Below are 17,329 nucleotides of genomic sequence, written 5' to 3'. Positions count from 1 at the left end.
TAGGTGCAAAGTTCAAAAGCCAGCATCTATGATGGTATGGGGGTGTATTAGTGCCCAAGGCATGGGTAACTTACACATCTGTGAAGGCACCATTAATGCTGAAATGGACTGGTAATGGGGGTGTATAATGTAGCCCGGGAGAGTTAGGGATGCATGAGATTCTGGGTATTTGTTCTTTTGTGTTTATGTTGTGTTACAGTGCTGAGGTTCTTGTGATATGTATTTGTCATTCTTGTTTGGTGTGGGTTCACAGTGTAGCGCATATTAGTAAGAGTGTTAAAGTTGTTTATATCACAATCCTCAGTGTAGCCTGTTGAACAAGTATGCCTTGTGCGTTGAGTCAGCAGCCGTACACTAGATGCGGCCGGCCGGCACTCAGACAGCACAGTGTTAAAGCGGACCCGACGACATGGTCGAGAGGACGTTTAAGGCATTGCCATCACGGCACGCCCTCAATATTGTTGTCCGGGTGAAAATCTGAGAATGTTATCCTAGGGAGATTTCTTTTAGAGGCACTGAAATCCGGAAAACCTCCCGGAAAAATGGAGGGGTCGGCAAGTATGCAGCTGAGTCACATCAGAGGGATCCAAGAGCCGCATGAGGCTCCAGAGCCGCGGGTTGCCGACCCTTGCCCTAGGGTAAACTAGGTAACACATGGCACACTGACAAAGTTTAACCTAATGTTACTATAACAATCTACAAGGTTAATATAGCTGGCTTCTCTTTCTTCCCCTCCATTTATTTGCTTTCTTTTGTATCTCTAGTTATCATTACTTATACGTATTGTTGCATTTGAAGAACTGTATTGTGGATAACAGAGGTAAATTATTGGTATCATTCATTACCAATAGTGCTATTTCTCTTTGTATTTGTATTGATCCATTTGTAGTGTAATAATGCTCATCATTTCTGTATTATTTATTTCAATTACTGCCTCTTTGCTATCACTTTTACATCATATTTGCACATATCCTATTGTCTGATGTTGCGGTTTTGTTGTTGTTGTTATTGTATTCACTGTTGTTTTTGTCTCTGTTTTATCCCCCTCTTGTCCCCATTATTTCCCCCTCCGTCTTCCTTTTTTTTTGTCTATCCCCTCCTACTCGGGCCCTACTGCACCAAATGATAATATAAATACATTTAAAGGCCTACTGAAATGAGATTTTCTTACTTAAAGGGGGATAGCAGGTCCATTCTATGTGTCATACTTGATCATAAAAAAAAAGCCTTGCCTGTACCGGAAGCAGCAGACGATGGGTTGTAGAGCTCCTCACATCCTCACATTGTTTACAATCATGGCCACCAGCAGCGAGAGCAATTCGGACCAAGAAAGCGACGATTTCCCCATTAATTTAAGCGAGGATGAAAGATTCGTGGATGAGGAAAGTGAGAGTGAAGGACTAGGAGGAAGAAAAAAAAGACGAGGGCAGTGGGAGCGATTCAGATGTTATTAAACACATTTACTAGGTTAATTCTGGAAAATCCCTTATCTGCTTATTGTGTTACGAGTGTTTTAGTGAGATTATATGGTCGTACCTGTACAACCTGAAGGTCAGCCCCGCACCTTTCTTCAGCACCAGTCGACGGGTGGTGGCGATGCCCATCTCTGCCCTTCGCAAGGGACCCTCTTAAAAACATGATCTTTCGAAATAATCGCTGCATAATACACTGTACTTTGTGTGTGTGGTCCAATCCAACCATGTTCGCTTGACATCTCTGTTCCATAGTAAAGCTTGACTGTCATCTTTCGGGAATGTAAACAATGAAGCACCGGCTGTGTTTGTGTGGCTAAAGGCAGCCGCAATACACCTACCCTTCCCACCTACAGCTTTCTTCTTTGACGTCTCCACTATTCATTGAACAAATTGCAAAAGATTCAGCAACACAGAAGTCCATAATACTGTGGAATTATGCGATGAAAACAGACGACATAGTTGGGAACAGAGCTGGAACAAAATGTCTTCTACAACGCGTGACGTCACGCGCACGCGTCATCATACCGCAACGTTTTAGCTGGATACTTTCGCGCGAAATTTAAAATTGCAATTTAGTAAACTAAACCGGCCGTATTGGCATGTGTTACAATGTTAATATTTCATCATTGATATATAAACTATCAGACTGCGTGGTCGGTAGTAATGGGTTTCAGTAGGCCTTTAATAAAGTGGGGAAGAGTGGATCGCGAGATCGACAGGCGGATCTGGTGTAACGTCTTCAGTAATGAGGACGCTGTATCGATCTATTGTGGTGAAGAAAGAGCTGAGCCGGAAGGCAAAGCTCTCAATTTACCGGTCGATCTGCTTTCCGTTCCTTAACTATGTTCATGAGCTTTGGGTTATGACCGAAAGGACAAGATCACGGATACAAGCGGCCGAAATGAGTTTCCTCCGCCAGGTGGCGGGGCTCTACCTTAGAGATAGGGTAAGAAGCTCTGCCATCCGGGTGGAGCTCAAAGTAAAGCCGCTGCCTCTCCACATCGAGAGTGGCCAAATGGGGTGGTTCAGGCATTTGGACAGGATGCCACACGAACACCTCCCTAGGGAGGTGTTTAGGGCATGTCCGACCTGTAGGAGGCCACGGGGAAGACCCAGGACACGTTGGGAAGGACTATATCCCCCGGCTGGCCTGGGAACACCTCGTGATCCTCCAGGAGGAGCTGGACGAAGTGGCTGAGGAGAGGAAAGTCTGGGCTTCCCTGCTTAGGCTGCTGCCCCCGCGACCCGACCTTGGAAAAGCAGAAGAAGATGGATGGATGGACGGAAATACAAATAAGGCAACACGAGAAGTATCCCACAATCCTCTTTTGTAAAGTAAGTTTGTACAGCCAATATGAGCATCAACTATATGATATACCTGAGAAGCTAGAGAGGACAAAAAAACTAAAAACAAAACACTGGGATTATTAATTATCAGGATTACACACCAACTTGAGTGGCATCAAACTATCTGCAAGAGTGTTTGTAATACTGCCGTTGAGCACGCTAACATTCACCTCCATTAACCTCCATGGTGGTTTCCGCTCCTCAGATTAGCCCGGCTTTGGTTTCATTTAGCGACGCACAACGCCAAATTACAAATTAGCATGAGTACTTCTTCTGCAAACACGGCAACAAGCGCGAGTGGTGACTTTGTTTTGTGTGGAGTGAACACACAACACAGTGAAACGCAGCAGGGGGCCAATCACCCAACAAGCTGCAGGTGGCTGATTTGGGGAAACAGAAGGGGCACGGCCTAAGAGGGCCAATTGGAGACAGAGTACTATGCAGTGGGAAAGATGTGACGAATTGGGGGTATTTTTGTTTTTGGAACATTTGACACATTTCCGGTGTGGGAAGCAATCATTTATTGCTTGCTTCTGATTGGCTACCTCCACCAGGAAGTTCCTCTAATTGGCTTATCAGTTCTGTTTTTTTCACTTGTTCTTCATTGAAACCACTTCAAGTAGCAAAAAAAGATATAGGAACACTGACATGGAATAAAAACATTTAAAAATTAGAACAGTTAAAAACACAACTGTACATTGAAGGTTATGTTATTTTTTGAAATTCACTAAATTAAAAAATTAAAAAATTTTTTCTGCTGACATGTCTCGAATACTACAAATTTAGCTCTCTAGCGCCACCTTTAAAATGAGAAAAAAATTAGCCCTTCAACCAGTTTCACGGATCAACACGAAAATCGCAGGAGACGTCTATCATGACGGGACGCACATAAAAGTCGCAGGAACCCACACCTGAAAAGGAACAGGAAGTCGGCCATCTTGGTTTTTGTCTTCTAATGCAGTGGTCCCCAACCACCGGGCCGCCGCCCGATACCGGGGCGTGGCCCGATTGGTACCGGGCCGCAGAAAAAAAAAAAAATGTTTTATATTAAATCGACATAAAAAACACAATATACACTTACAAATAGTGCACCAAACACAAAAAACTCCCTTTTTCATGACAAAAACGTCCCTTTTTCATGACAAAGAAGGGAAAAAAGAAAAAAAAGGACACCCCTCCCCCCCGGGCCACGGGACAAATTATTTAGCGTTGACCGTTCCGCGGATACAAAAAGGTTGGGGACCACTGTTCTAATGCATTGGTTCTCAAATGGGGGTACGCGTACCCCTGGGGGTACTTGAAGATATGCCAAGGGGTACGTGAGATTTATTATAAATATTCTAAAAATAGCAACAATTCAAGAATCCTTTATACAAATATTTATTGAATAATACTTCAACAAAATATGAATATAAGTTCATAAACTGTGAAAAGAAATGCAACAATGCAATATTCAGTGTTGACAGCAAGATTTTTTGTGGACATGTTCCATAAATATTGATGTCAAAGATTTCTTTTTTTGTGAAGAAATGTTTAGAATGAAGCTGATGAATCCAGATGGATCTCTATTACAATCCCCAAAGAGGGAACATTAAGTTGATGATTACTTCTATGTGTAGAAATCTTTATTTATAATTGAATCACTTGTTTATTTTTCAACAAGTTTTTAGTTATTTTTATCTTTTTTTCCGAATAGTTCAAGAAAGACTACTACGAATGAGCAATATTTTGCACTGTTATACAATGTAATCGATCAGAAACTGATGACATAATGCTGTATTTTACTTCTTTATCTCTTTTTTTCCAACCAAAAATACTTTGCTCTGATTAGGGGGTACTTGAATTACAAAAATGTTCACAGGGGGTACATCACTGAAAAAAGGTTGAGAAACACTGTTCTAATGGGTGATGATGAATTGCCAAATAACAGGATTTGTGCGTGTCGTGGCGCCAAACTTTGTTCTCATAGTTAGCCTTACGAACAAAGTTGTTTTATTTTATTTACATTTTGATTTTTTTAGGTCCAGAACAGCGGAGCAGGAGCCGCAAGGACCCCTACTGAAATTGATGTGGGGTTTTTTTGTTTGTTTGTTTTATTTAATTTCATTTCATTTCATTTTATTTATTTATTTATTTTTTAGGGCCAGAACAGCGAAGCAATAGCCGCAAGGACTCAACTGAAATTGCTGTGGGTTTTTTGTTTTTGTTTTTAAAAAATTTTTTTTATTTATTTTTTTTAGGGCCAGAACAGCGGAACAAGAGCTGCAAGGACCCTATTGAAATTGCTGTTGTTGTTTTATTTAATTAAATTTAATTTTACTTTATTTTATTTTTGTATATTTTTTTTAGGGCCAGAACAGCGGAGGAGGAGTCGCAAGGACCCCTATTGAAATTGCTGTGGGGTTGCTTTGTTTGTTTTATTTCATTTCATTTTATTGTATTTTATTTTTTTAGGGCCAGAACAGAGGAGCAATAGCCGCAAGGACTCTACTGAAATTGCTGTGGGGTTTTTTTTTGTTTGTTTTTAAAATGTTTATTTTATTTTATTTTAGTATTTTTTTAGGGCCAGAACAGCGGAACAAGAGCTGCAAAGACCCTATTGAAATTACTGTTGTTGTTTTTTTGTTTGTTTAATTTTATTTTATTTTATTGTATTTTATTTTTGTAATTTTTTTGGAGGGCCAGAACAGTGTAGCAAGAGCCGCAACGACCCTATTGAAATTGTTGTGGGGGTTTTTGTACGTTTGGACTCCTCTTTGAGGCCATTGACATGCACCCAAAAAATCACAATTTTTGCAGGTCCGTCAGGTATGGTGAACAAATTAATATTTTGGGGGTCTTGAAAATTACATTTTAAAATTTAGCTCTCGAGTCGCATCTAAAAAAAATAGCGCCTCCTACCAGCTTCATTTATCGACACGAAAATTGCAGGAGACCTCTATCATGACGGGACGCACATAAAAGTCTCAGGAACTTACAAACACCACACATGGCGGTGATGATAAATTGAGAACAAATTTTGCCTGTGCCATAAGATGTGGGCGTGGCATGGCGCCAAACTTGGCTCCGATGATTCGCCACAAAACGCGAAACGTTACCAACTGGGCTCTACAAATTCAGATCTTCATCATATTTGGTAGAAATGACCATGATGACACCCTGAAGTGGCCGATGGGTCAGTACCTGTTCCTACCTACTCGTAGTGGGCAGAGCCTAGTGGCAAAAACTGCCCCACGCCATAACAAATCTAACTGTCATTTCTGCACTCCAGGTGATCATACTAAACTGATAAATTGCAAAGAATGTTTTGCAGATAGATGGATAGATGGATAGATAGATAGATGGATGGATGGATGGATGGGATGGATGTTTGGACGCCTTTTTAAGGCCTTTAACATGCACGAAAAGTCCCCAAATTTTGCAGGCGCATCATGTATGGCGAAAAATGTTATATTTTGGTGATGGGTCAGTGCGTAAACCCCGCGGTGCAATGTGGGCGAGGGCCCCTATCAACATTGCTCGTAGCTTTAATAGTGTGAATGCTCCAAAGCATTCACACACATGGTTTTCTACATTAAAATTTTTTCTATATAATTCTTCTTCTCCAGATTTTGGCGCACTCTACCTTCCACATTTTTTATTCCATTCAAACCGTTCCAGCCTCAAACTGTCCAGCCTTTTCGGGAATTGTGGGTTTTCTCTTGAAAAATTCTAAAAATGTCCAGATTTCCAAGTATTACAGGTTTTTCGGGGCATTTTCCCCATTCAAAATGGATTGGCCATTTTTCAAACTTCAACCATTTCCACATTTTTCAACCGATTCAAACCATTCCCCCGTCAACATATTCCACTCATCCTAGACATTCAAACTAATGATTTCCCAAGTTCAGGAGCAAATTGCGGTTATCCTGGGGATAGGTTGATTAGCAACACTAAAAATTGGCCCTAGTGTGTGAACGTGAGTGTGAATGTTGTCTATATCTGTGTTGGCCCTGCGATGAGGTGGCGACTTGTCCAGGGTGTACATAGCCTTCCGGCCAATTGTAGCTGAGCTAGGCACCAGCGTACCCCACGACCCCAAAGGGAATAAGCGGTAGAAAATGGATGGAAGTTCCAAAAAATTCCAGGAATTCACAGAATTCCCAGTTTTCTAAATCCTATTTTCACTTTTTTTTGGTGTAGACTGCTTCAACCGTTCCACCGTCCAAACATTCCTCTTAATCAGGACAAAAAACAAAGTTGTTTGTTGAACTGGAAAACTTTCAGATTTTCCCGAAATTCCAGGAATTACCATTTCTCAATGAAAAATTTTACGACTTCAACATTACTCGACCGTTTTGAAAAATTCCAACATTAATCATTTCAACTCATTCAAGCTTTTGACAATTTTGTAAAAAAATCCCTCTTTTTCCCAGAATTACCAAATTTTTATAAAATTCCCATTGAAATGAGAGCAACGTTTTTCAAAGTTCCACAAGTACTAAATTTTTAATCCGATTCAAACCGGTTCATTTGCAAAATATTTAGCCTCTCCAGGAATTGTGCGCTCCCTTTCAACAATTATAAAAAAAAAAATCCAGATATAATTTTTCAACCTATTCCAACCATTCTAACATCAACACATTCCACTCATCCTGAAAATTCAAACCAACAATTTCCTAAGTTCCAAACCAAATCCATGTTTTCCTGGACATTCAAACTCTTCAACATTCAAACCGTACTTACTTGAATTGCCGCAGGGCATATAGTATGCGCCTGCCTTGAATTACTGCCGGGTCAAACTCGCTTCGCAAAATAATTAGCGCATGCTTAGTATTACCGCCTGGTCAAACTCGTGATGTCAAAAGTGACACTTCCCCTGTCATCATTTTCAAAATGGAGGAGGCTGATTTCAATACCAGTAATTTGAAATCACATAAAGGGAAGAAGATTAAGAGCTATTCAGTAGGCTTTAAGGTCCAAGCTTACATCACACTCAAATTTTTACTGCATACCTTTGGTAAGGGCCGCAGTGAGAAGAGGTTTTAAAATAATTAGCGCATGCTTACTTTTACCGCATGCCTTTGGTAAGCGCAGGAGTGAGAAGAGATTTTAAATTAATTAGCGCCCCGGCGGCTATTCAAGGAAATACGGTATTCTTACATCCATACTACATTCTTTCAGAATTTCAGTTAAACTTCAGCATTGGAGCATTCACATGAAATTCCTTAAGGAATTGCCTCAGAGTTATTATTATTGCTCTCATTTTTCTACATAATTTTTTTCTTAAACGGAGTAAATAAAGATGCTTTGAACGAGAAAGGAGGCGACTAAAAACTTGAAGCATGTGGCTACATTTAAGGAACTACTCGAATAATATTTAGGTTTCATCCTCCCTCCCACCTTCTTCACAGTGGAGGAAAAAGAAGAAAAGCTTGGACTCCTCGCTTGCTTTTAAAAGCACCATTACACGACGCGCTCCTCTGCCATGTGTGTGCTTAGGTGTGTGCATGTGTGTGTCTGCGTGTGTTCTTGTATTTCTACCCTTCTTGTGACATCAGCAAGGAAAAGTAGCTTCCATAGGAGGAGCGGTGAACAAGTTAGGACATAAATCATGGTCCCAATACGAAAAACCATTGCATCTAATAGAGACCCCTGGTGGTGAAATCTATCAAAATGAGGGTGGCCGCAAAAAGGAGGGATTTTTCAACTTGACTGTGTGCCGGTTTTAAAAGTGCTCCCCCTCTGGCCAACATAGGTAATAAGTGTTTGTAAGAAAATGAAAGGCCAAAATTATTTTTTTTAACTAAATATGTCTATACAGACATACTGTAACAACTTGAAGTAAATAATGAAGAATAAAAAACGATTAAAAACAAAAAAACAGATCAACTAAAAGCAGTCTCTTTCTCACAATGTGTCGACATTTTTCTAATAAAATTGGGAACAATTTCTCATATTATCTCTGTTTCTGTAATATTGCAATATTTTCCCGTAAAATTATTATTTTATGTAAAATTATGTTTTTAAAGTAAACTGGTGACATTTGTCATATAAATTCTGACTTTTATCACAATATTGCAAATTTGTTTGTTGTTCTTGTAAAATAGTGCCTTTTTTTTTTTGCTAAATTATGACTTTTGTCATCATTTTGCCAAGTAAAAATTCAGATTATTGTTAAAATATTGCCAAAAATGTCAAGTTTTCTTATAAAATTGTGACTTTTGTCGAGTAAAACTACGACGCTTTTCATAAAAATGCCAAAAATGTTGAGCTCTTCTTGTAAAATTGTGACTGTTATTGAGTAAAATTCCAACTTCTATTACAATATTGCACAAATGTTCAGTTTTTCTTGTAAAACTTTGACTTGCGTTGAGTAAAATGACAACATTTATTATAATACTGCCAAAATTCTAAGTTTTTCTTGTGAAATTGTAACCTTTTTCTTCTGAAATTCAAACACATTTTTCACATCAAGCTTTTTTATATTTGAATATTATGTATACAATATTAATGTCGTAAATACAAACCTTATATATCTGGAGAGGGTGGTCCTAAAGAGGTAGACATTTTTCGGAAGTCTCAGGAAGGTAAGAAATACAAGAACGTGTGTGTGTGTGTGTGCGTGTGTCTATTCACACAGACAGCTCTTTGGCGCGACAGAGTCCTCCAAGTGCAAGGCTCAAAGGCGGCCATGACAACACGACACATAATTACGCCTAAGTGCGGCAGCTTGACCACTTGTGAGCCTTTTCCCTTGCAACTCCCTTAATGTCGACCCAAGTTTAGCCCGGTTCCAGAACACCGGTCCAAGGCAGGCTCCCGCTGGAGGTGACCGTCTAAGAAGGTGGCGTTTTTCTTCCTGACATCCAAACGAATATACGTCCCGCCTCTGGCTGGGGAAGGTAATAAAGGAGCGTGTAATGGTCCCATTAGAAGATGGCTCATTTTAGTCATGACAACACAGCGGACTTCTCTCAAGTCTCTAAAACCTAATTGTCCTCGGAGAGACCACATCCTGGATTTAAGTGCGTGGGCCCGCCAGAACCTTTAGGAACCAGTTTCACTTCATAATAGCAACAGTTTGTTTTTATGATTAAACTTGATTAGGAAATGAAAACCGTCGGCTAAAGAGTAATAATAATAAGCCCTCCAATCTCATTTATATCAGCTAGCTGAGCTGTTCAAGAACTAAAAATACAAATGATTATAAATAGTACAGTAGTTCCTCAAATTACGAGCTTATTTGGTTCTGAAACAGAGCTCTTAAATCAAAACACTTGCATCTCTGATCAATGAAATCAATTAAAATCAATTTAATGAATACTAGTTGTGTGCGGTCTGGGCCAGCAAAGCCATTTCTGCTGGCCTAACAGAACCACAAATCATTATCGTAATTAAAGTTTACCATTTTGCTTTACGGTGGCAGAGGGGGTAGTGTGTCTGACTCACAATTCAAAGGTCCTGAGTAGTCTGGGGTTCAATCCCGAACTTGGGATCTTTCTGTGTGGAGTTTGCATGTCCTCCCCGTGAATGCTTAGGTTCCCTCCGGGTACTCCGGCTTCCTCTCACTTCCAAAGACATGCACCTGGGGATAGGTTGATTGGCAACACTAAATTGGCCCTAGTGTGTGAATGTGAGTGTGAATGTTGTTTATCTGTGTCGGCCCGGCGATGAGCGGGTGACTTTTCCAGGGTGTACACCGCCTTCCGCCCAATTGTAGCTGAGATAAGCACCAGCGCCCCTGCGACCCCAAAGGGAATAAGCGGTATTAAAATGGATGGATGGATGGACTTAGTTGTGATCTCCCTCGGTGCATGAAAGTTTAAAATGAGCATGCATTAATGTAGTATGAATGTAGACATAGAATCATCATACTGCTGTGATTATATGCATCAAGTGTTCATTCAAGGCTAAGGCAAAATATCGAGATATATAACGTGTATCGTGAAATGGCCTAAAAATATCGAGATATTAATAAAAGGCCATATCGCCCAGCCCTAGCACCACGTAAGATATGTTTTAATTGCTGAAGCGGGTTTATTGAATGTTAAATGCGCCGAAAAATAGACCCTTTTGTACACTGTTGAGGTGGTTCAATGCTCGGTGATGTGTAAGTTTGTTTCTGTATAGTATCTCCAGCCGTGTCCATGTGGTGACATCAATTATGGCAGGGGTCACCAACGAGTTGCCCGCGGGCACCAGGTAGACCGTAAGGACCAAATGAGTCGCCCGCTGGCCTGTTCTAAAAATAGCTCAAATAGCAGCACTTACCAGTGAGCTGCCTCTATATTTTAAATTGTATTTATTTACTAGCAAGCTGGTCTCGCTTTGCTCGACATTTTTAATTCTAAGAGAGACAAAACTCAAATAGAATTTGAAAATCCCAAAAAATATTTTAAAGATTTGGTCTTCACTAGTTTAAATAAAATCATTTATTTTTTTACTTTGCTTCTTCTAACTTTCAGAAAGACAATTTTAGAGAAAAAATACAACCTTATAAAGGTTTTTAGAATTTTTAAACACATATACCTGTTTACCTTTTAAATTCTTTCCTCTTCTTTCCTGACAATTTAATATTTAAAACCCACCAGGCTGCACCAAACTTTTGGTGCCTTGTCGACACAGAAAAGTACAGTGGTGTATGCACAGCAGCTATGAAGGTTGCAAGCCTGTTTGGTTCAACTTATTTTTGTGAATTAGCCTTTTCTGACATGAAATTCATCAAGAACAAACACAGAACACGCCTCACTGATACACATCTGCAAGACTCACTCAGAATTGCAGTGTCAAGTTACACACCAGAGTACAACACACTAGTTAACAGCATGCAATGCCAGGCTTCCCACTAACTGACAAAGAAACAGATAACAGATTTGGTGTCCAGTTCAAAGTGTGACATGATTTATTTAAAAATTTGAGCGTGGACTTTTGTATTTTACATGAGTTATTATTCTTACAAACGTGGTGCCAAGTAGTTCATGATTTGTTAAAAAATTTTAGTGGCTAGCTAGTTAAAATGGGATATTGTGATTTCACAAGACTGTCTTGGAAGTGATCATTTGAAAATGTTCAATTTGAAAAATATGCACTTAGAGGAAAATATAAAAATAAAGTGTTGCACATTGATATTTATCTGTTTCTATATATATTTGTGAGAAATCATTAAGATGATCAGTGTTTCCACAAAGATAAATATCATTAATTATCAATAATAACATATAGTTAAAGGTAAATTGCGCAAATTGACTATTTCTGGCAATTTATTTAAGTGTGTATCAAACTGGTAGCCCTTCACATTAATCAGTACCCAAGAAGTAGCTCTTGGTTTCAAAAAGGTTGGTGACCCCTGAATTACGGTATTTTAAGAGGTGAATTCGGACTAGGTGGGACATCACTGAAGGCCTAGGTGAGAAACGCATGGCCCGCCACTGATGGATGCTTGGTCCCCAGAAATACCACCATCTTAACTCGTAATATGCTTTTTAAAAAGAACAACACACTTTTACGTAAGAAATATTGTATGAAAAACAAGAAATAAAATGTTTTATAAAGTCATGTAATAAGGTTTATGGCAGTGATATTCAACTGGCGGCTCGGGTGCCAAATCCGGCCTGGGAATGACACCATAAAAATATAATATAATAATATAATATATCAGTATATATTAAATACTGTATATATTATAGGTAAATATTACATATGTTATATTTTATATTGCTACTCGATTCAATTCCAACTGTTGAGTATAAAACTCTGTGATTGGTTTATTAGGATATTTACCACGTTGGTGATCCGGTCAGAGAACACACGGTCATCAGTTGGACTCGTCGACTTCAATGGTGCATATTGGAGTATACACAGCCATACTTTTGGTTAGGTTAGTATCTGTAGTACACAAGTAAAATACTTATTAATATTTATGTTATGTAAATAAACAACAAACTGTGTCGTATGTCTATGGATACAGTCGTGGTCAAAAGTTTACATACACTTGTAAAGAACATAATGTCATGGCTGTTTTGAGTTTCCAATAATTTCTACAACTCTTATTTTTTTGTGATAGAGTGATTGGGGCTCATACTTGTTGGTCACAAAAAAAACATTAATGAAGTTTGGTTATTTTATGAATTTATTGTGGGTCTACTGAAGATGTGACCAAATCTGCTGGGTCAAAAGTCTACAGACAGCAATGTTAATATTTGGTTACATGTCCCTTGGCAAGTTTCACTGCAATAAGGCACTTTTGGTAAGCTTCTGGTTGAATTTTTGACCAATCTTCTTGACAAAATCGGTGCAGTTCAGCTAAATTTGTTGGTTTTCTGACATGGACTTACTGTCTTTCTTCAGCATTGTCCACACATTTAAGTCAGGACTTTGGGAAGGCTATTCTAAAAGCTTAATTCTAGCCATTTTTTGTTTACCACTTTTGACGTGTGTTTGGGGTCATTGTCCTGTTGGAACACCCAACTGTGCCCAAAACCCAACCTCCGGGCTGATGGTTTTAGGTTGTCCTGAAGAATTGGGAGGTAATCCTCCTTTTTTATTGTCCCATTGACTTGTCTTGATCCGCTGTTCAGATCATGTCATATTCTGGTTTTGTTTTGTTTTTGTATCACATCCTGTTTGGTATTTGTCTTGCTTAGTTCCTGGTGGCACTTACTGTGTGTTTCCGTTGCTATAGTCACGCATTAGTGTCACCTGTCTCTTGTTTTATACGCACACCTGCCTCATAATCATCACCTTATTTAAGCCTGCTCTTTCTGTTCATTCGCTCTCACATCCTAGTATTTTCTGTTCCGTGCAACAGGTGACGACGCTGTTTCCCAATTGTGGTAAAAAAAAAATATTTCTTGTACTTGCTAGTTTCCGCGCTATGCTTTTTTTGTTTGTTCCCTAGCTCACATGCTAGCGCTTTTAGTTCTTTCTAGCTCCCCTGCTAGTTCTGTTAGTTTTGCCTTTAGTGCCTTGTGCAAGTGTTTCTGTTCTTAGTCTATTTTGTAGTCTAAATAAATCATAATTTCCTACCTTCACGCTGTGTCCAATCCGACTGCATCTTTGAGAGAACGAACTTGCACCACAATGTCAGCAAACAGTCACATGACTCTCTGTAAAGCCCCAGTTCCATTGGCAGCAAAACAGGCCCAGAGCATAATACTACCACCACCATGCCTGACGGTAGGTTTGGTGTTCCTGGGATTAACGTCCTTACCTTTTCTCCTCCAAACATATTGCTGGGTATTGTGGCCTAACAGCTCAATTTTTGTTTTATCTTACATCACATAGACAATGATAAGACCTTCTGGAGGAAAGTTCCATGGTTAGAACTTCATGAATGTTTTTTGTGACCAACAAATATGAGCTTCAATCACTCTATCACAAAAAAATAAGAGTTTTAGAAATTATTGGAAACTCAAGACAGCCATGACATTATGTTCTTTACAAGTGTATGTAAACTTTTGACGACGACTGCAAGTTTAAGGTTGATATTAAAATAAAATAACGATTATAAAACATAAATGCGCAAACAAGCTGTCACTTTAGCATGTGTGAACTAGCCTAATTAGCAACAGCAATACAAGCCTTAACAGTGAGATTTTAGCTGGTAACTTCTTAACAACACAGCACAAATAATGTTCTTAACACACCACTAGACGTTACACAAACACAGTTATGTATATTAATAGTCTAAATGAGTCTTATAAAATCTTCGACATACTCACATGGTCGAAGACTAGAGACCGACTGAAGTAGTAGAGAGAAGAAGTTACCAAACGTTAACGCAAGTCAGACAGGAAGCGGAAGTGACACTGTCAAGAAATGCTTCAAAATAAAAGTTGTTTTTGATTGAAACTTTTATTAATAGATCGCACAGTACAGTACATATTCCGTACAATTGACCACTAAATGGTAACACCCGAATAGGTTTTTCAACTTGTTTAAGTCTGGGTCCATGTTAAGTATCTGGAAACGTATATAAACATGGAGAATTCTTAACACCAACCATTTTTTTGTGAATATTTCATGGTTCTTTGAGAGGGGAGATTTTAAACATCTTAAAGGCCTACTGAAATGAGATTTTCTTATTTAAACGGGGATAGCAGGTCCATTCTATTTGTCATACTTGATCATTTTGCGATATTGCCATATTTTTGCTGAAAGGATTTAGTAGAGAACATCGACAATAAAGTTCGCAACTTTTGGTCGCTAATAAAAAGGCCTTGCCTGTACTGGAAGTAACAGACAATGTGCGCGTGACGTCACGGGTTGTCGGGCTCCTCACATCCTCACATTGTTTATAATCATAGCCACCAGCAGCAAGAGCGATTCGAATCGTGAAAACGACGATTTCCCCATTAATTTGAGAGAGGATGAAAGATTCGTGGATTAGGAAAGTAAGAGTGAAGGACTAGGAAAAAAAAAAACTAGACAGCAGAGCGATTCAGATGTTATTAGACACATTTACTAGGATAATTCTGGAAAATCCCTTATCTGCTTATTGTGTTACTAGTGTTTTAGCGTTTTAGTAAAAGTCAGAGGGGTGTGGCCATGGGTGTGGTGACCGCCGGTGTCTCTGAGGGAAGCCACGTTTCTCGACGAGGCGAAGCGAAGGTAGCCGTTGGGGCCGCGCTGAAATATATTTTTTTTCCCTCTCCTCCTCGGTGGAAGCATCCGACGGTCGGGGGCGGCCGGTGGGAGGAGGCAAGAGAGTCCGCAGCTGCCTCTTTGACAGGTGCAGGAGGAACGACGCAAGCTCCCCGCTCATGTTTACGGTAAGAGCCGACTTATTACCACCATTTTCTCACCGAAACCTGCCAGTTGACATGTGGTAGGGAACCATGTTCGCTTGACCGCTCTGTTCTATAGTAAAGCTTCACCGTCATTTTTCGGGAATGAAAACAAGGAAACACCGGCTGTGTTTGTGTTGTTAAAGGCGGCCGCAATACACCGCTTCCCACCTACATCTTTCTTTTTTTTAATTATGCGATTAAAGCAGACGACTTATAGCTGGGATCGGGGCTGGAACAAAATGTCCGCTACAATCAGTGACATCACGCGCACGCGTCATCATAAGCGTCATCATAAGCGTCATCATTCCGCGACGTTTCCAACAGGAAACTTCGCGGGAAATTTAAAGTTGCAATTTAGTAAACTAAAAAGGCCGTATTGCCATGAGTTGCAATGTTAATATTTCATCATTGATATATAAACTATCAGACTGCCTGGTCGGTAGTAGTGGGTTTCAGTAGGCCTTTAAACAACTGTTAGGTTAATTTTTTTAATAAATGCAATATTTAAGAAAAGTTTCAGTCAGGTTTTAGGGTGCGCTGCCCTTTTAAAGATGCTGAACGATCTCAGGTTGAGTACTAACTCAAAAACTGTCAGTTTTGGTTTTGCTGGCTCCTATTGGTGCCTTCGATAAAGTAGATCACATCATTCTTTTAAATAGACCAGGGTTTGGCAACCCAAAACGTTGAAAGAGCCATATTGGACCAAAAATACAAAAAACAAATCTGTCTGTAGCCGTAAAAAATGAAAAGCCGTGTATAAGTTTTAAATTGAAGACTACACATGACATAAGTGTCCATATTAGCTATAATAGCCTACTATCAAAATGACTTTGTGTCGCAGGCTGACGCAAATCTTCATTGACAGAAATTAATATTTATTGTACGCATTTATACAACATTCGAAACCATTAGTAAATCTGAGGCTACTCACAAAGTGAGATAACTCCTGGAAATTCCTGGCTTATGATGGCCAAAGGTATCGATGTGTGTGTCCAAGTTAAAGGAAAGGGCAGCTTGTCTTCTTCTAATTGATGTATTACAATCTTTGGCAAGCTAGGCAATGTTTGCTGTGGTCTGGAACATCATGGCACACAAACTGAAATTAATCTGAAACGCAGCCAATTTTACATACAGATAATATGTCATGAGACATGCAAATATAAATTATATACAAAGAGGATACAAGTAAAGGATACTAATTGAGCTCAAATGTACCTACAAATGAAGCATAATGATGCAATATGTACCTACAGCTCGCCAAAATAGCATGTTAGCATTGATTAGCTTGCATGATTAGGCCTGATTAGCACTCCAAGAAGTCAAAAATATCAACAAAGCGCACCTTTTATGCATTCACGCACAGCATAAAACGTTTGGTGGACAAAATGTGGAGGAGTTCAAGTACCTAGGAGTCTTGTTCACGAGTGAGGGAAGAGTGGATCGTGAGATCGACAGGCGGATCGGTGCGGCGTCTTCAGTAATGCGGACGTTGTACCGATCCGTTGTGGTGAAGAAGGAGCTGAGCCGGAAGGCAAAGCTCTCAATTTACCGGTCGATCTACGTTCCCATCCTCACCTATGGTCATGAGCTTTGGGTCATGACCGAAAGGATAAGATCACGGGTACAAGCGGCCGAAATGAGTTTCCTCCGCCGTGTGGCGGGGCTCTCCCTTAGAGATAGGGTGAGAAGCTCTGCCATCCGGGAGGAACTCAAAGTAAAGCCGCTGCTCCTCCACAT

The 17,329-nt window shown here is 39.7% G+C and overlaps 1 protein-coding gene across 3 annotated transcripts in view; it reads right to left on the bottom strand.

Annotated features, from left to right (window-relative positions):
• The window catches only part of slit3 (slit homolog 3 (Drosophila)), a 601,438-nt gene extending 586,840 nt beyond the window's left edge, over window positions 1–14,598 (bottom strand). The window contains exons 1-2 of one of the 3 annotated variants that reach the window (XM_061891595.1): window positions 14,525–14,598; window positions 12,585–12,689 (exon numbers count right to left, since the gene is read on the bottom strand). In XM_061891595.1, the coding sequence (XP_061747579.1) occupies window positions 12,585–12,619 (35 nt within the window). In that variant the 5' untranslated portion in view covers window positions 12,620–12,689; window positions 14,525–14,598. Of the gene's footprint in view, window positions 1–2,992; window positions 3,101–12,584; window positions 12,690–14,524 lie in introns of those variants that run through there. The other 2 variants (XM_061891594.1, XM_061891593.1) reach the window with 2 other exon arrangements.
• Between the last annotated feature and the right edge of the window lie 2,731 nt (window positions 14,599–17,329).

The sequence above is a fragment of the Nerophis ophidion genome, linkage group LG29 (genome assembly GCF_033978795.1).
Source record: "Nerophis ophidion isolate RoL-2023_Sa linkage group LG29, RoL_Noph_v1.0, whole genome shotgun sequence".
Taxonomy (NCBI): domain Eukaryota; kingdom Metazoa; phylum Chordata; class Actinopteri; order Syngnathiformes; family Syngnathidae; genus Nerophis; species Nerophis ophidion.
This window is presented reverse-complemented; position numbering and strand designations above follow the sequence as displayed.